Source organism: Orcinus orca, chromosome 19, assembly GCF_937001465.1.
Source record: "Orcinus orca chromosome 19, mOrcOrc1.1, whole genome shotgun sequence".
Taxonomy (NCBI): Eukaryota; Metazoa; Chordata; class Mammalia; order Artiodactyla; family Delphinidae; genus Orcinus; species Orcinus orca.
The window spans coordinates 14352897-14372870 of NC_064577.1; the positions used below are offsets into that span (position 1 = coordinate 14352897).

Below are 19974 nucleotides of genomic sequence, written 5' to 3' on the forward strand. Positions count from 1 at the left end.
TGGGAATGGGTGGAGATGTAGAAGAAAAAGGTCAGCTGCGTTGAGAGTTACTGAAGCTTGGTGACGGGCGGATCAAGTTCACTAAACTAGGCCACTCTTTGAGTATGTTTAAAATTTCCCACAATAAAAAGGAAACTCAAGTTTTCCTTCAATTAAATATCCACAGAGACGTTCTCCTGAAGTATGACACAAAGTGAGTGACTTTTAAGACCCCCTAGGAGGGGCAACATTAGCGCCCTCAGACTCCTAACGTGAATCAAAGCAACGGTCACGGTGGGCGCCCAGAGGATGGATCAGATGAAGCTCTGCCCTCGGCACTTCCAGGGCCTCCCCGACACTCAAAATAGAGCCAGAGTCCCTGCCAGGGACTCCAGCGCCCAATGAATGTGGCTTCCGGCCCCTTCTCCAGCCTCCTGCCCTCCCTGATTCACCAGCCACTGTCACGCTGGGCTCCTTGCTCTTCTTGAGTGTCCCATGCTCACTCTGGGGTCAGGGGCTTCCCCCCAGATACTCACATGGCTCACTCCCAGTTTCCAAATGGTCACCTCCTGAAAGAGTCCTTCCACGACCAGTCACACTAATACCCATCCTCGTTACTCTCCAAGCCCTTACCTTCTTTTATTTTTCTTCCCCACTATACGATTATCTGACCCCACTTTATGCATTTATCTGTTGATGGTCTGTCTGCCATACTAAAGACGAGCTCCCCCAGCTAGGAGGGTTCCCTCCTGTCTCCCAGCACAGAGAACAGTCCTGGCACGTGGCAGATGCGTGATAAATACTGAAGGAACAGACGAACAGCTCGCTCATGACCTGTTGTTGGACCCTCGAAGGCAAGTAAGCACCACCCTGTGAGCCGAGCACAGGCAGAGATGGCACAGAATTAAACCAACTTGGCCCAGACTGGCAGAAACTAGGCCCAGGAAAATGTGAGCAGCCAGACACAGCAACTGGCCCCTTAGGTCAAAGTGGGAGTGACACTCCATTGTTAAAGCCAGAAATCCTCGATAGGAACAGTCACCATCTGACGGAGCAGCTGCACCTGTGGTCGAAGCCCTCGCTGCAGCCAGCAGCCCTCCAACAACCCGCTGTCCTGAGCATCACATTCTAGAACGTGGAGGACTGCCCTCCTCCTTGGAAGACTCAGAGCTGCTTGAAGACTAACAGGCCCCTGCACCCACCCCACTCCTGAGGAAGAAGCTGCTCTGACCGTGTACTCATGCCCTGCTGTTCCTGTCAGGACCAAACGCCCCAAAACTTCTGGTTTCAACCTGATGGTTTTTCCCAGAAACTTTTTTTTCTATATTTGAATACCATTTAAGAAAACAGGTGTGAAGAGTTCATTAAGGTAATGTGACCAAACAGCTCCAGGCTCAGGTATGTATGGGGTAGGGGTAGGGGACAGGAGATGGGGGAGTTCCAGGAATTAGGATACTGCAAGGCAGACTCCAGTGTGGGGAGCAGGGGGGTGGAGGCAGGGTAGAAAACACTTATCAAACCCACTTGCTGACACCACCTGTTAAGCATGCCTCAAATCACTGCCCTCATCAGGACCAAAAATAACACCAGGCATCACCTCCTGAGCATGTGCTGGTGTTCCACATGGCTTCTCTAACCCTCACAGCGACCTTACCACACCAGTGCTATTATATCCCCAGGTGACAGGTAAGAAAAGTAAGGCTGCGAGAGGTTACCTTAGCATCGTCAGGATGGAAACCAGGCTGGTTTCAGGGCAATGAACTCCTGAAGAGCAACGCACGATGAACGGACAGGCTGCGTGCAGGCGCTGCACACCGGCCACCCCTGCAGGGGAGGAGCCCGAGTCCGGCCAGCTCTGAGGGTTACTGGCCGTGTGGTCCCCAATTCCACATCACCATTCCCAGAGAACGAAGTCTCTCCACCAACACACCTGAAATGATGCCATCAATCAACAATGGTGAGGGGACAACTGAAGTTTGCCCTGAAAGCTGTTTTTTTCCTCTAGTGAATCCACTACCTAACCTTGGCAAGAGGGGGCTATTTCGGGCTACCTTCAAGTTCAATAATATAATTATACAAAATATAACAAAAATAACAGCTACATAAAAACTGAGCAGCACTGAGCTAGTTTAACAAGTGTTCATAACTGGAGCCTGAGAACACAGCCTGCGTGGGTCCTTAATACTCTGGAATGATACCCACCCAACACTAAACAGCAGTTGCCTATGAGGAAGGTGGGGCAGTGCTGGTTACAGAGACTTGAGCTTGACCTGCCATGTCTAATTTTTTAAAGGAACACACCGGTGGATTTCCACAAGAAAAGATTAATGTTGAAGATCCAAAGGAAATGCATCCAAATAGTTTCCTGGTGGTGGAACAATGGTGGTTTAAAAATTTCTTCAACTTTTCTGTATATTCCAAATTTTTATGTTATAATCATGGAAAGACAAATTTTAAAGTACATTCTTAAATGAACAGAAAGTACCTAAGTTCTAAAGAGGGTATGAAGGAACATGTGGCTAGAGGTTATTAATTGTACCTCATTAATAAATAGGAATAACCACCCGTATCTTTACAGAGTAATGTAACTCAGAACTAAGAGTAAAATGTATCAGCTAAATGGATGAAAAATGCTTGTGTGTGACTGCTCTTTGAAAGGGTAGCTCTCTCACACACACACAATTTAAATTGTGCTCTATGCAAAATAAAACACTTCTTCAGAGCACTATTGATTTGAAAATTTTAATTTTTTAATCTTGTATTTAAAAACAATGAGATATTTTACAGTCTCTCATGCAGATGCATTCACAATTTCAAATCATTTACTGGGTTCACATTAGCTGTCCACCCCACACGGGCTTTCTACCGGTATTCAGTGAGTCTCGGCTCTTACACCTGAGGTATTAGCTACCTCACGGACAGCCAGATGCAGAAAGTACTTCCGGGCCTGCTGCATGGACAGCATTCTTATAATTTTCGAATAAATGCCATTTCTTAGAATATTAATTCCACTGAACAGTCCAGCAAAAACACCATAGCCCATCCAGGTCAAGGTCTGCAAGTGGCACTTTGCTGAGAGGCAGCCTTGATTTTAATTTCCCGAGATTCACAATGGAAAGGCTGCTCCCTTTCTGGGTGCACAGAGCCCCCGTTTTGTCTGGGTTCACAAGGTCCCCATGAGTGCCCCACAGCACTGGGACAGGCAGGGACCTGACTAGAAATTGGGACCCAAGTTCTAATCTAGATTCAGGAGTGAAGCCAGCACCTTAATCTCTGGGATTGTCCGCTCATGAGTAGAGAGAGATTTGGATTGTCATCTCTGAGGTGCCTTTCCCTGCTTCTAAGCCTCTAAACTTGACACTGGAATGAAGAGCAAATAAAAGTTTCTTCAAAAGCTTCTGTTCCTTTTCTGGATCATGACACAAGCTCTAACCTGCAACAGCTGAGAATGAAGACTGAATTTTCTCCAGCACAAGCTGCTGCCAAGTGATCCACACAAATGTTCTGTGGCTTAAAACAGACCATCTTTTCAAACGTCTGGCATTTTAGATACTTAAGATCTTTGTTACATGAGAGTAGTCTTTTATTAAGTTCCTCACGTTCTTGACAAGGTTCCTGGGAAAGTCATTCCAAACCAACTACTCCTGAGTTGAAGTTTATATAAACTAAATCTTGGTATTTTTTTAGTAAGGGAACCTAAAAGGAGAATGGCACTGTATGAGTTCACTAGGGCGCTTTCACAAAGTACCACAGCACCGGGGCTTGAACCACAGATGTTTATTGTCTCAGCAGTTCTGGTGGCTAGAAGTCCCAGATCAATGGGTCGGCAGGGCTTGTTTCTGGAGGCCTGTGTCTTCACGTGGTCTCCTCTCTGCCTATGTCCCAATATCTTCTCATCAGAACACCAGGCATGTTGGATGAGGGCCTTCCCTAAAGGCCTCATTTTAACTTCATCATCACCCTTTTAGAGGCTGCCTCCATTGGGTTAGGACTTCAACGAACACATGCATCTGGGGGAAAGTTCAGCCCATAACCACTACAGAGTTTATGACTTTTCTTTTTCACATGCCTTGACATAAATATCTATAGTAGGTTTTAACATTAAGTATTGAGAATTTAAAAACCAAAAGACAGCGCCATGTCACGTGCACAGAGCACAGAACTGATGTGCAAGGAAAGCCCATGTCTGATGAGGCGCCACACCTGTTACGGTTTGTTGAGACTTTCAGAGGCTTTGCAGCAGTTTCAGGTGGAGAATGGTGATAAATGGTCAAGTCCAGACAGCAGGGAAGTTTTGAGTAGTTTTTGTTTCAGAAACAAAAGCCAGCATCTCCCTGAATGGCTGTCTGCCTAGCACTTTGTGGATGGATACACCAGAAGATGACACACCTAACTCACCCAGATGCAAACCTGCCCCCCTCCACCCTCAAAACAGTCTCTCGAGGCCCCAGTCCCCCAGCCACCGCATCAGAGGCACCTGGGGTGGCAGGTGTGAATGCAGGTCTTTGCATCCTTCCTCAGCTCAGTGAACCCAGCCCTGGGCCTGGGAACCTGCACTCTAACAAGCACCCACCTACCTGCCCCCTCGAGTCTGGGGGTCTCAGCCCAGAGAGCTATAAGCTGCCATCTCTGCACCCACAAGAAAGGCCACGGTTGTCCAAGCTGCAAAAGCACACCTTTATTTCAGACAAGTGCAATCCGGTACAGGCAGGAGGGTACTCTGTACACACTCATGGTCTGTATCCTCTTACACCCATTTGGCAGGTCCCTGAAAGCCTGGCACATCGTTCAGCTAAAAAAAATCACATGAAAGGTCCCTAGGGAATCTGATCTAATGGTTTGCCCCAAACAACAGCTTTTCTCTACATTAGTAAAATCAGCACCTGCTGACAGGGGAACACAATGCAAACCTGACAGTGATCTTCATTAACAAGCAAGACTACACTAATGCTTTCAAGCATAAAGGTTAACTGTGAATGTCAGAGAGCCTAATTTGATTGTTATCAGCCACCAAGAACTCAAAGAGGAAAGCAAGGTCACTATGGAAGTTACGCTCTTCCTGGAAATTCACTACAACCTGCCAGAGCAAGAGTCCAAGACACTGGAGGGACAGCCATGCTAATCAGAGGGCTCTGCTCACGTGGAGACCCCACGGCTGCGTCTTCTCCAGCTGTGTCCTTCCCTGAGGTCCATTCCGCTGGCTTCACGGCAACTTGGTCCTCTGGTCTCAAGGCGACCATTTGGGAGACTTCTGGTTAAGAATCCATCCTTGCTGAACCCAAGAGTAGCATGCCCTGCCCCAAATTTAGGTGTTCTCCTGGTATGAAGGCCATTCTGTAGGTTGCATGTATACACAGAGAAGTATCAGCCCCTACGGGAGACAAAGCTTCCTTCGTCTTTAGCAGAAGAGCGCACGGCCGCGCTGCTTTGGCTAGCTCTTTTTCCTGTGTTCCCTCATGTGCGCAGCAACCAAACCAGCTATTTCTGCATTCTTCTTGTTCTGGCCAAAATAATCTAGAAACTCACCATCTGGCCCAATCAAGTACATTATGATTGTATGATCCACCTGCAGAGAAAAGGGGGGAAGGCGAGGATGACAAAAAGTTCACCAAAATAAGCTGCTTATTTTACTGAATAAATGCTACAGGATAAGAGACTTCACATTACTAGTTAAGCAACCTTTGTAGCATCTATTATTTATGGAACAGGCCTAAGTCTATTATACTAAATACACAGCAACGAATTATCTAAAATCTTTCCAGAAATTTGCCGACTATTGCCTGACACATCAGCTAGAACTTGGAATTCTTTTGGTTCAATCCTTAACACACTCATCCACACAATTTCTGAGAAAAGAATGCACTTCTAAGAAATGGCCACTGCCAGCCTTCATTAAACAGCCAATGCTTGGGGAACAGCAAAGCCTGCTTGGGAAGAGCCTACATTTATGAGTAAAATATTTCATCTGATCCCTTAACCATATTATAAAGAGATACCGCACGGGATTAAAAGTGTTGGTGAAAAATACTTTCTTTATTAAGTTCTAGGGTATATTCTTTTATGTTTTAGGAAGAACTGGTGATCATTCAACAGGCTAAATTCTGCTTACCATGTTATATTACAAACAAAAACAGAAAAGTAACCACTAAATATATAAATTCTAATACAGTATTTAGTCCTCATATTAGTGATTCAAATGGAAACATGACAACGAGTGTTGTCCTCCCCCAAGAACAATCCTACTACGCTGAACAATCCTACCTGAAGCACATCACCCAGAAGTTCCTCAGGAGCCGTAAGTGCTACACCCCCAAGGAGTTACCTTAAATCCATTATCCACTTTCATGGCAAAGTTCTTAAAGTGTTCCTAGCTCCACCTAAAGTTTAGACTAGCCATCAATTTTTTTTTACTTATATGCTTCCACAAATCCAATTTTAAATGAGTTGAAGACATGGCACTTAGAATCCTTGGAATTTATTCCAGGCTTGATTGCTGTTTGGCAAAACAAAAAGAAAGACAGGAATGCGATCATACATACCAAGCTGAAGACACCCCAAATATACCCAGACACACGATGTGTCTGTTAGATTACCGTGCTTTTATACACACACATTCATAGAGAGTACATGGAAAGAGCCACTTGCTTATTCACGTAAGGAAAGAATGTAGACCCAGAGGGCTCAGACAGCTGGTGATCTTGAGGGGGCTGGGAGTAATTCACTGCGGGAGGACAGGGAACCCGCGTTTCTCCAATTGTCTGACAGTCAGAACTAGGTCTCCAGGTGTCTCTTAAAGACCTACTCCACAGCTTACACCTCTCTTTCTCCCCATTTCTTCCTCTTTCCTATTCTTTCTATTCTTTCTCCCCCTTAAAAGACCAGAATTTCAGCATGTGTTGGGCTTATTTTATGAGTGTTCTTCACATAAATTACTTTCTAATACATAATAAAAAAATTGTTCTACTCAAACTGTCAAACTTGTCAGTGGTCACGTCTCAGTGTTCACTTGGGTTGTGGGCAGAGCAAATCATATGTAAATAAGAATGGAAGAATACACAGTAAATGTATACAATGAAGTCTTCCACTCCTTCCAGACTCCCAGAGACCCTCAGTTCTCCTCAGAGGGCACCACTACCACCAGTTCCTGCTGTTACTCTTCGAGAGAAACCCTCTGTGTCTATTAGTGTGTCGATAACCACCTATTTCTTTTTAGACAGAATTAACAACACACTATACTTGTTTTCTCACTTAGCAATATACTGTACGTTGTTCTGTATCAGTACATATATAGTAGCCTTTTAAAGAATGGTTGCTTGGTTTCCAGTCTTTTTTTACAAACAATGCTATAGGTTATCTCTGTAGAACAAATTCCAAAAAATGGGGTCTCTAACCTAAAAAGTATTCCACTTTAAATGCTGATGATACTGACAAACAGCCTTCTTATGAGGGCGTATCAGTTTAATTCCCATCAACAATGCATGGAAGTGCCAGCTGGTCCAATTTCACTCCAACACTGCAGCATTTTCTCTTTTCCTAAATTAGATTTTGACAGTATCTTTGGCCTTTCTGATCTAACAGGTGAAAAATGGCATCATATTATACAGTTCACATTTCTTTTATTGTGAATAAAACAGAACATCTTTTCTTAGGTGTGAAAGCTATTTGTATTCTTTTGCAAGAGTATTTCCTAATTAATATTTAGAAAATAATGTAATACTATACATATAACGCAATGACGTGCACATTTAGCTTTCAGTGGAATTCTAAACGCTTGTAACCTGTGTTACATGTACTATGGGTCAGAGGATGCCACTCGTATTCAAAGCCAGAAGCTCACCTCTGTTGCTATCGAGATTAAGAAAACTTCATTCCTTTATATCTCAACCTTTAAAGTACTCCCTCATTCCCTTCATGTCCTTAAATCTTAAGAGAAGTTTCCCAGACCATGTTGTGGATTAAAATCTGTAACCTCAAAGGACAGAAGTCATACTAATGAAAAACCCAAGAAACTGGAGAGTGTCTCCCCCTACTGGTTGATTTGGCAAATGTACAGCAGTGAACTCACTGATTCTTATCAAACGTCACATTCTTATGGCAGTAGACCAGTATTTACTTGTCAAAATGGGGTCTGGGATGGGTTCTAGAGGATCCAAGAATCTCTGTAAGACGTACATATTTACATCTTGATTTTTAAGACTAAAAAACTTAATATCCATATTCTGGATTATCTGCATGGCTACCTTAGAGTGCAAATCTCAGTGCCCAAACCTTATTTGATTTATGTTTATGAGTTCACTGGCACCTCGCCGTATACTGCTGGTTACAGTCAGACAAGAAAAAGATGCGTTCTTACTAAGTCAAGACCAACCAGTCCAGGTAGGCTACACAATGAAAGGTTTCAAAGTAATTTAAATAAAAAACCACGAGGGGCGGCTGACTATAGAGGTGGGTGTCTCAAATCACATTCCTGTGGTGAGCAGCGCTTCGGTTTCAGCCAAGTATCTCTTACTACGTTAACTGAATGTTTTACTTGTTTTTTTTTTTTTTTTTTGGCGGTACGCGGGCCTCTCACTGTTGCGGCCTCTCCCATTGCAGAGCACAGGCTCCGGATGCGCAGGCTCAGCGGCCATGGCTCACGGGCCCAGCCGCTCCGTGGCACGTGGGATCTTCCCGGACCGGGGCACGAACCCGTGTCCCCTGCATCGGCAGGCGGACTCTCAACCACTGCGCCACCAGGGAAGCCCATGTTTTACTTGTTTATAAGTTGTTTCCTCTAATTTGTAAAATTAATTTTAACTCTAGAATTATGAGCTATAAGCAACAAGACTAAAGGGTGTTACCTAGTTTACAACTGTACATATGTATACAATTTAATAAAACTATTCAGCACTGGAAGTCAGACTGACTAGCTCAACTGCTCCCACTATCATTGTAAGTTAAACCTCAAAACCAGTCAATACAACTCTTTCATAGGAAGAGTAATGAATTCTGAAAAGCTCTTGTTTCTCCACAGCTTCCTTTCTGCTCTCCTCTCATTCTTCTCATGCTGCTGGTGTGACAAGAGGAAACCACAGTAGGGTCCCTCTAATTTCCATAAACTTAGGGTGTAAGAAAATGCTAATTTTTCTTGTCTTTTTCTCCCATGAACCCAAGTTTCCCTAAGTCTATGAGGCACCAGAACTAGAAAATGTGTGGGCTTAAGGCAAAGGGACCAGAAATGTGCTTTTAATTTAGGCCAAAGGCTACAGTGCTGGGACTTCCCTGGGGGCGCAGTGGTTGGGACTCTGTGCTCCCAGTGCATGGGGCCTGGGTTCGATCCCTGGTCAGGGAACTAGATCCCACATGCGTGCCGCAACTAAAAGTTCGCATGCCACAACTAAGAAGCCCTCCTGCTGCAACTAAGACCCAGCACAACCAAATAAATAAATAAATAAATAAAATATTAAAAAAAAAAAAAGCTACAGGGGCACATGTGCTCCAGGTTCAAAAGTGGTGAGGAAATCACAGTGGGCCATAGAGACAAAGCACCACAGTGGGATGTCCCCTCTGCATGTCACTCTTGGGAGCTGGCCATGGCGTTGCGGGAAGAGCAACGACTCAGGATCCTGACCATCTTTCTTCCTACAAAACCAGCTCTGCGGCTGGAAAGGCTCTTATGATTAATCACTTTGTCTAACCAATACTATAGAGAAACTAGAGCATGACAACTAAGGAAAAAACCTGAAATGATACTAAAATACAATGTCAACTCTTCATGTGATAGGGAAAAACGTCCACACTGAGAAGGAAACTGGGTGCGTAGGGGTGGCGCTTATGCTTCACTGTGAAACCACTGACTAGAACAGGAACAAGGTGACCCAGGACTCCTGGGCAGTGCTGATGAACGTGAAGACGGCTCTTTAATGTAAGAGCTATAGAAGAACAACCTGATAGAATTTGTTCTTCATCATTAAAAAAACTTCATTAAGTTTTTAATTAATTAAAAAATTTTAATTAATTAATCCTAATTATGTAGAGCATAATAGCTGCAAATGCAACTAAACACAAAATTACGCAAACGCATAGTTGGTATGAAAAGAAATCTTATGGGAAGTCTAGTTGCCTATGGCTTTCTTTTCTCTTGCTTTTCAGAATTCTTACTCACTCAACCCAAAAACGCAGTTCCCTATGGCCTAACACTACTTCTCAAAAGGAGTATATTTCTTATACCTCTTCATTGAGGGCAGAGAAAACCAATACGATGTTTATCAACTAAAATGAGCTTTGCCCCAAACGATTATATTATATTATATTGAATCTAAGATATCCCTGATTTTATATTGCTCTGTAATTTTATGTGCCTCTAGAAAAGCAGGCAATTAAACTCTAAGAACAATGAATATAAATTAAACAATCATCCTTCAAAAAATATATATACTTCTTCTATCCTTTCCAACATCCCTAATTATCAAGGAATTTGCTATGATCTCAGATTATCTTTCGTTTTAATTTCATTTTTAAAGCCAGTCATCACGGAAAGCTATGTGAATGTCTGGGACCTGGGAGCCTGTCCAGGTGTTGAAAGCTGCGCATTTGCTTACTATGTAGTCCTCATCTTCATCCTTGGGGCCAGGGCTGTAATACACTCTGAATGCTCTGGCCACTTGATCGATCTCTTCTTTTGTGCCAGTTAAGCCAATCAGTTTGGGAGAAAATTCTAAATAAAAAATGAGAAAGACAGTGAAAAAGAAGCAAGCGAAACAACCATCCCTAAACTTCAAAAAACAGTATCCGTTATACAGCAGCCCTACTGCCACTTTCTTCCTGTGAGTCCCTAAACATTTCTTCATGTTTCAAAGAAAAACAAATTCGCATAGAACAAATGAAAATTCTCCTCTGTAATATATGTTACATTCACCAAGATAGATCACACTGGAATTAAACTAGAAATCAATGGCAGAAAGATATCTGGAAAATCCCCAAACGCATGGAAATTAAACACACTTCTAAATAACACGAGTCAAAGAAGAAATCTCAAGAGAAATTTAAAAAAATCTTGAATAAAATAAAAATGGAAACACAACTTATTGAATCCATATAGTAGAAAAGAAGATCTAAAATCAATAATATAAGTTTCCACCTTAGGATCTAGAAAAAGAGCAAATTAAATCCAGAGTATGCAGAAGAAGAGAATTAGAGCAGAAATCAATGAAACTTAAAACAGGCTATTAATAGAGAAGAGCAATGAAACCAAAAGTTGGTTTTTGGTAATATATAAGTTAAATCCTTTCATGACTAGTAAAGAGCTGGAGGGAATATATTCTAATTATTTAAATCACAATTTTTGTTAATTTAGTGGTTCTTAAACATTTAGGTGTAGTTCTGAGATATGCTGAAGTTTAAAGATACTATTATGAATTAAGCACGACAGTTTTCCATTGTTATCATATGAGAAAAAAGTTTGCTTGACAATTAGTTCATACCAGATCAAAATACCTGTATCTCATTTTCTAACATAAAACCTCACAGCATGCACTTGCTATTAAGTTTTTGGAATTCATGTAAGTAAGCTGGGGAAGTCACTTAAAAGACCTGGATTCATCAGACTACTGAGCCGAGTCCAACATTTAACAGCAGTACCTTCTTCCAAAGGTAGAGGTAGCCTATTTTTATTCTTTGGACTAACTCATTCTAAATTGGAAAACTGCTCAGGTGCTGAAAAAGCAAGGTGGCTTGTTCTTCTTCCCTACACTCTGACTAAATGAAGAGACGGTGAGTGAAGCCTGAATTAGTTGCACATCCAAACCTTTTCAAAAAATTGTTGAAATTGCAGTTAATTTTCTAAATACCAACTTAAATATTTAAAAATCCCCCCCAAATGCAACTAGAAATGATCACATCATCAATCACTGTATGTACCTGCTGATGAAGAATATTACTGTAAGGTTTTGGTATTTCCATTAAGTACGGCAACTCAAATGTCTACTCATTTGGGGATTATCTAAGGTTTGGTTAATATGTGATAATAAACAATTGCCAATATGACACACATTTAAATTGGAGATCATTTATCACCCAATGAGTTATACCTGCTTTAGAAAATAACGATGCTATTGCTCAAGTTTCTGACATACCTGTAAATTGTGGACATAAATTCTGCTTATATATAATAAAAACTCTAAAACTTCAACGAGAAAACAAACCTTTGTAACCTTGGGTTAGGCAAAGATCTCTCACATATGAAACCAAAAAAATTATCTATAAAAGAACAAGCTAATAAACTGAACTTCATCAAAATGGAAACTGCTCTTCAAAAGCCATGGCTGACATGACAAGCCATAGAGTGGGAGGAAATATTTGCAAATCATACGCCTGATAAAAGACTTGTATCAGGACTATAAATGATAACTAAATAAGTAAAAATAAACAGCCCCATAAAAATGAGTAAAAGATGTGGAGACGCTTTACCAAAGAAGACATACAGATGGCAAATAACGGCATGAAAAGATGCTTAATGTTAAAAGTTATTAAGGGAAACGCATTAATAAAACCACAATGAGATACCACTAAGCACCTACTGAAGTGGCTAAAATTAAAAAGACTGGCCCTACTAAGTGTGCGAGGATGTGGAGGAGCTGGAGCTCTCACACCGCCAGCGCGAGTGTAAAAACGTACCGCCACTTCCGAAAAAAGTGGCAGTTTCTTAAAAAGTTAAACATTCACCTATCATATGACCCAGCCACTCCACTCGCAGGTATTTACTCAAGAGAAATGAAAGCGTGTGTCCACACAAAGACGTACGTGTACATGAGTGCTCAGCAGCTTTATCTGTAATAGCCAAAGACTGGAATGTCCATCAATGGGATACTACTCAGCAATAGAAATGAACTGTTGACACACGCTACAACATGGATGAATCTCAACATAATAACACTGAAGGAAGTCATTAAAAAGAAAGAGCATATACTGTATAATTCCATTTACATAAACTTCTAAAAATGCAAACTAATCTATATTGATGGAAAGCAGATCAGTGGTTGCCTGGAGACACGAGGTGGATGCAGAGGAGGGACATGAAGGAGGAATTAGCAAGGGACATGGAAGCTGCTGGGGGTGATGGATATGTTCACTCTGACTGTGGTGATGGTCTCCCAGGTGCACACGTGTCAAAAGGTAACACACTGTGCACCTTAAGTATGTACTCTTTTTATATGGCAACTATCTCTCAATACATGAGTTAAGTAATAAAATATACAGGTCTTACATAAGACACATTTTAAAATAACTCAAAGTTTTAGTGGATATGCATTAGAAGGCATCATACAATAAAAATAAATAGAAAACTATTCATTAGTCCTTCTGACCAGTAGCTTAAATCAATTCCACCATAATTAAAATGGAAATTCCTGATTTTTAAGCACGCATGTTCCACACACTAGTACAACAAAATCTGTCTGATCAGATTTTTATTCTCATCACTTTTTTCAGCTTAAGAAACTTGAATTCAGAGAAATTACCCAAGCTCACAAGAACCTAAACATTCACCCTTAATTCTAGCATAATTTATAGTCTTTAAAAGTACCTTCTAGGGCTTTCCTGGTGGCACAGTGGTTGAGAATCTGCCTGCTAATGCAGGGGACACGGGTTCGAGCCCTGGTCTGGGAGGATCCCACATGCCGCGGAGCAACTAGGCCCGTGAGCCACAATTACTGAGCCTGCGCGTCTGGAGCCTGTGCTCCGCAACAAGAGAGGCCACGACAGTGAGGCCCGCGCACCGCGATGAAGAGTGACCCCCGCTTGCCACAACTAGAGAAAGCCCTCGCACAGAAATGACGAGCCAACACAGCCATAAATAAATAAATAAATAAACAAATAAATAAAATTTGAAAAAAAAGAAAAAAGGCAAAATTCCTTAAAAAAAAAAAGTACCTTCTAATAGTTTTTAAGTGCATGTTGAGATGTCTGAATTGAAATTCTTCCTTAAAATGGTTATAAATGTGTTTATCATTAATATTTTAGATTTATAAAATATACACTATGAATTCAAAATGTGCTTATATTTCATAATTTTTCTTTAATCTCCCAATGAACATATTCCCAGAATGTCTGTCTGTCCTAATTTTACAAAGGGAAGAGTAAGGTAATCAGAAGCAATGTGTTCCCTCAATTCAAGGGTCTCTACTTTGTTGATATAAGAAGGCCAAGTTCAATCTTTCCTCTGTGACAAAATAAAGAGCCCTGCACCAGGAAATGAGAGGGCTCTTCCTTATTTATTTAGTTACTGGCCTCAGTCACAATTCTGAGACTCTTTTCATCCACCTGTAAAACTGGTGACAGTACCATATATCCCCCGTATCTTACAAAGCATTCCAAGGTCCAAATAAGCTGATCTTTCAAAAACTGTAAGAGCTAAACATATGTAAACCATTGTGAATAAACACACCTTTTACATAATTTGCGATGGCTTCTTTTGTGTCCCTCTCCGGGTCAATAGTGATGAAAAGTGGAGTTAAATCTGGCAGAGTTGGAATACTATCTGAAAGAAAGTTCTCATTAATCAGTATTCACATTTTAAGGGAAAAGAAAAACAGCAATTACAGCAGCGTGTAGGAAGTGCTACAGCAAGGTGTTAAGGCAACACAGAGGGACATCTAACACGGATGGGGAAGGGGATGGGACAGCCTCCAGGAAAGGCAGATATATATATATCTGTGGTGCAATCAGATAGATAGCCTATCAAATATCTGCACCCCTGCACACATGCTGTTACTCAGAATCACATCACGTGGATATCCTGTCTCCTAATCCAATGCAATGTTTGTAGGATTCCCCCGCCCCACCCACCATTTCTCAAGGGCAAAGAAACTATTGATAAGGACTGAATATCCTGGAACAATTCATTTTAAGAAGGATATACATCACAGACCATACCACAGATTTCCTAGTCTAACCATCAGTCACCAGGGAAAAAGCAATGGCAGTGTCAGTGATGAAAGGCTACAAAAAGAAAGGGACACAAAGCAGAGTTAAGGGAGACCCAGACCACACCATTTTTAAGCAACCTAACATTTAGCATCAAAACAAGCTTCCTTTGGTAAAGAATAAGGTCATGGGAATCACAGCCAGTAACAAGCCTAACACTGAGATTTTATGTTCTCACAAACTGAATAATTACAACCCTCCACCTAACAGTAATACAAGAATGTGAAAAAAAAAAAAAAAAAGAATGTGAAAAGCATAGTAACATTAGGGACATCAAGTAAACACATACTTTTTTATAGCAAGAGATGGCTTTCTTACCTATTTCATCCACAACTTGAATCATTTTTTCTAGTTCTTCTGGACAGATATCAGGGCAATGAGTGAAACCAAAATAAATCAATACCCATTGACCCAGGTAGTCCTTATCAGTTTTAGGCTCGCCAGTATGAGTTGTGAGGGAAAATGGGCCCCCAAGTAAAGGCTTTCCGATGCTTCGCTGCCGCTCCTTCTCCAGCTCTTAAACACACACGAACACACACCGAAGGGGAAAAAAAAAGTCAATCTAACCACAGGTACTCAAATGCCTGATCTATGGTTCATTCTATACTACTGACTGAGGGCACAAAATATGGAAGAAATAGCCTCAGTTTTCAAGAAGCTTAAAAAATCTTTTAAGAGAAATAAGCATAAAACAATAAAATCAAATAAAATGCTATTGTATATAGTAAGGACTATAAGAAAAGAAAGTGGTAAAACTATTTTCTTCCTCCTCCAGAACAATTCAGTCCTTAGCCATCAGGTGTGGCCACGATGGGGGTGAGGGCAGGGCAGAGCAGAATGTCTGAGCCCAAGTGGGCGAGGTGGGTGGCCTGGCAGTGGGTGTCTGAGCCTGAATGTGCTGAGGAGGGCAGCTGTGTGAGGAGAGGACAGCAGCGATGGGAGCTCAGTTACACACAGGGGCGTGACCAAATAAGTAAATACATTAAAGAGCTATGGACGAAAAAGGAGTTAGATCGATGGAAGGAGAGAAAACTAGAATGAATGCTGAAGTATTGGAAAGAAATGGGAGGTACAATACAAACTTACAGTTTCAATATATATAGATACAGAAATAAGTATAGATGTAAATTAGCACATCTCTCTCCTAGCTCTGTCCACTGAAAGGACCCGGGGGGGCGGATACACCCCAATAGCAATGAGCTCATATCCTGACTTCTAATATCCTCCACTAAAAGGAAATGAGGCTTTTTAGAGAAACGGCTGATACCAGGACTGGGGCAGAGAAAGTACACGAACCTAGAACATCCTTTTGTGTCAGAATTAAGGAAGAACCCAAAGCACATAGGAGGCATGTCAAAAGGAAACAGAAGCCTGTGTCGAAGGGGCTCCCACTGACCAATCTGGGACGATGTGAGCGTCAAACCAAAGAGAATGATGGATTACAACTCACTGGCTTGCTAGGAAATCATGAATCACACTGATATAAATAAATGAATTGAGAGTTTGATGGGGAACAGAATATTTACATGTATAAATATATAATATTTACATGTGTAAATGTACATCACAAAATACACATTAATTACATTTCCAGTAGAGAAGCCTGACAGACACCACCTTAAACAAGTGATCAAACTGAACTTAAATCAGTAATGGGACAAACTGAAATCATATGACACCTGACTAAATGCAATGAGAACACAGCGTCCTGAATCTAACCATGAGAAAACATCAGACAAACCCAAACGAAGGGACAGTCTACAAAATAACTGGCCTGTAATCTTCCAAGCTGTCAAGGTCATGAGAGTCCGGTAAAGGTTGAAAAACTGTTACAAACTGAAGGAGACCAAAGAAAAAACTAGGTATGAGGTGTGGCTCTGAACTGGATCTTTCTGCTATAAAAGGAGGGCATCAGTTGGGACTTCCCTGGCAGTCCAGTGGTTAAGACTCTGTGCTTGTACTGTGGGGGGCATGGGTTCAATCCCTGGTTGGGGAACTAAGATCCTGCATGCCACAAGGCACAGCCAAAAAAATTAAAAATAAGTAAAATAAAGGAGGGCATCAGTTGCACAGCTTGAATGAGGTCTGAAGATTGAACGGTGTTAACATATTGATGTTAATTTTCTGATTTTGATGGCTGCATTGTGGTTATGTTGGAGAATGTCCTTGTTTGTAGAAAATACACAATAAAGTATTGGGAGATGGTGAAGCATCATGTCAGCAAATACTCTCAAACAACTTAGGCATACTTTTTTTTTTTTTCAAAGAAGATGTTGGGGGTAGGAGTTTATTAATTAATTGATTAATTATTTGGCTGTGCTGGGTCTTCGTTTCTGCGCGAGGGTTTTCTCTAGTTGTAGCAAGCGGGCGCCACTCTTCATCGTGGTGCGCGGGCCTCTCACTATGGTGGCCTCTCTTGTTGCGGAGCACAGGCTCCAGATGCGCAGGCTCAGTAGTTGTGGCTCACGGGCCTAGTTGTGCCGCGACATGTTAGATCTTCCCAGACCAGGGCTCGAACCCGTGTCCCCTGCATTAGCAGGCAGATTCTCAACCACTAAGCCACCAGGGAAGCCCCAAGGCACACTTTTAATACTGTTTCATAATACAAGTTTTTATAAAACAAAATTATTAACTGAAGGTGAAATTCCAAACTAAAGTCATAAGAAGCTTGGCTTTTTCTACAATTGTCTCTACCATTACTTTCCTAGTTTGTCAGGTCTGTTTCATTTTGAAATTGAAGGAACTTAACTGCTTATTAAAATATGAAAATCATATCAATAAAACACTGCTTGCTACACAAAAGAAATATACCTGTATATCAATATGGATCTTATATTCCTAAAGTTCTAAAGCCTATGAATTTTCACTCCCAGCTGTAAACATTATCCTTTGTATAATGTCATCAAAAGAGACTCTCTAAAGAATCAAAACAGAGTAAGTGATACTTTAAAGGTTTACTGGAAACTTCTAAAACAAATCTTAAAAGTCCTGAAATATTCACTAAAATATAAAGTTCTTGTAAACAGTTTCTAAACACTGAGTGTTAGTCCAGAGCCGTTCCTTGCCGTGAAATTCCCTCTGGCCTGGCAGAACCTCATCTAGTGAATCCTTCACTTCTGTGTCTGTTTCACTGTCATGGGCACCTCAGTGGCTGGACTGCACCTTAGTCATCTTTGCACCCTCTGGACTTCTTACTATCTACATCCAGATCTGTCCACAATAAGTCTTTTCACATGGTTAGACAGTGGTGCCCTGAACACATAAGACAGTGGAAAAACAGGTGAAACCAAATAAGGTTTGTAGGTTAGGGAACAGTACTGTATGAACTTTAATTTCTCACTTTTGATAAATTAGCCATAGTTATACAAGATATTAACATTAGGGGAAGAAAGGTGAAAGATACATGGAAACTGTCATTTTTACAACTCTTCTGTAAACCTAAAATTATTTCTAGATAAAAAGCATAAAAACAACAATGACAAAAAGATGACAGTCCACAGCCAGGAAGGATTTTATTCAGCGCTGACCAGATGATATCTACTTACTCTCTGTCTTTTCTTTCTTGAAGTACTTCATCCCAGCCAGTAAAACTCCTCCAATAGCAAATGTGATGGCTAAGGACTTCCAGGAAACAGGCTACTGGGGCAGAGATTTCAAAAATAAAAATACTAAAAAGATGAAAACATTTAATCACACTAAACTTATTACAGTATTTTTGAAGATACCTACACACAGGCCTCGATCTTGTTAAACGGACAGCATGTTTCACGTTACTTTGGGATGAGAAAATACTGAAAGTTTCTGGGGATGCAGTTGCATCTGGGCTCCTAACACAATTACAAAGGCACTTCTTTCCAAGGGAAGGTTCCCTAAGTCGATTTCTTTTCACGTGGAAAAAAAGACCCAAGGCTCAAGCACCATGATTGTTACCATGTGTGACCCAGATCCCAACTGCTGATTTAAAAACCAGTTAATCACCTGCTTGTGCTGATATTGAGAATACATAGAAATAAACCAAATAAATTTAGGAGGTTAACCTAACTCTGGCTTCCAAAAGTAACAAAGCCAAAGTAGAAGACAGCTAAAAGTGGAACGTCTTGCAAACTGCATCATTATTTCTTTGTACTTTTTCCAAGTCCCAAGATAAAATAACTCATTAACCTTCCCCCAGCTCCGAAGACCACTTCTCTTGCCTATCACTAGAGCCTAATGGCTCTTAAGTTCTTTTGGGGTCAGAACTAGAACCCGGGAGAAACCAAAGAAAAAAGGCATATCCAGCACGCCACTACGACCCACATGTGCTCAATTTCAGCATATACACACCAGACCTCCGAAGGGAGAGCCAAGTGATAAATAATAAAAATGCTCTGACGCGCTTCAATCTTGGGAAACTTAAGGTTGAGACCCAGCCCCCACGCTTAGAACACCTGAAACTTATTTTCTTGGCGCAAAAGCTAACTAAAATCCAAGCCCGGGTATCTAACCACGTGGAGAGGGTGTCGGTTCTGAGGTTCTCTTTACCGCTGAGGGTCCGTGCAAACCGGAGGAAAATGCGGGATGAGATTCTGTGACCCAGGGAGGTCAACCGGCGGAGTGGAGGACAACTTGAGGCCGAGTGGTTTCTGAGGTTATGACCAAGTGGGATAGGAAGGGCGCGCAGGGTTGACTGGCGAGCAAAGGCAGGGCTCCAGGTGTGCACTCACCCGGGGCTGCGAGGGGCGCGTGGGGTCTCCGCCGCCCTTCGGCTCCGGTCCTGACGACCCGGGCGGGGGCTGCCTCGCCGTGCTGAGGAGCCGGCACCGCAGGCAGCTGCCAACGAGCCCCGAGGCCCGCCACGCCTCCTCTGGCGGCGCGCGGAGCCGCCCCAGCATGACCTTCGCGGTCCCCTCCCCGGGGCCCCAAACCCCGAGGCCGCGAGGCAAGAGAAACCAAAGTTTGCTACTCGGAAGCCGCATTATCCGGCCGGGCGCGCGCAACAAACCCGCCATGAGCTCGACAGACCGCGCCTCCTTTGCCCCGCCCCTCGACTTCCGG

General features: G+C 42.1%; 2 protein-coding genes across 12 annotated transcripts in view; both read right to left on the reverse strand.

Annotated features, from left to right (window-relative positions):
• The window catches only part of LOC101272246 (myosin-3), a 61961-nt gene extending 60130 nt beyond the window's left edge, over positions 1–1831 (reverse strand). For 6 of the 9 annotated variants that reach the window (XM_049702231.1, XM_049702233.1, XM_049702230.1 and 3 more), the window contains exon 1: positions 1695–1831. The gene's annotated coding sequence lies outside the window, so the exon portion shown is untranslated. The remainder of the gene's footprint in view (positions 1–1694) is intronic. The other 3 variants (XM_049702234.1, XM_049702235.1, XM_049702228.1) reach the window with 2 other exon arrangements.
• On the reverse strand, positions 1784–19964 carry LOC101271993 (protein SCO1 homolog, mitochondrial). Of its 3 annotated transcripts, none has more exons than XM_033422854.2 (7): positions 19644–19964; positions 18486–18576; positions 15259–15456; positions 14402–14494; positions 10560–10675; positions 5506–5545; positions 1784–1909 (listed from the first exon to the last, which is right to left on the reverse strand). In XM_033422854.2, the coding sequence occupies exons 1-7, from the start codon at positions 19926–19928 to the stop codon at positions 1842–1844; spliced, it is 891 nt and encodes a 296-aa protein (XP_033278745.1). In that variant the 5' UTR covers positions 19929–19964; the 3' UTR covers positions 1784–1841. The 3 variants fall into 3 exon arrangements, 2 of the variants coding, with proteins under 2 accessions (XP_033278745.1, XP_004266883.1); XR_004481838.2 differs by lacking the exon at positions 1784–1909 and adding an exon at positions 6302–6472 and having other exon boundaries at positions 5410–5545; positions 19644–19963; XM_004266835.4 differs by lacking the exon at positions 1784–1909 and having other exon boundaries at positions 4633–5545; positions 19644–19962.
• Positions 19965–19974: the final 10 nt, after the last annotated feature.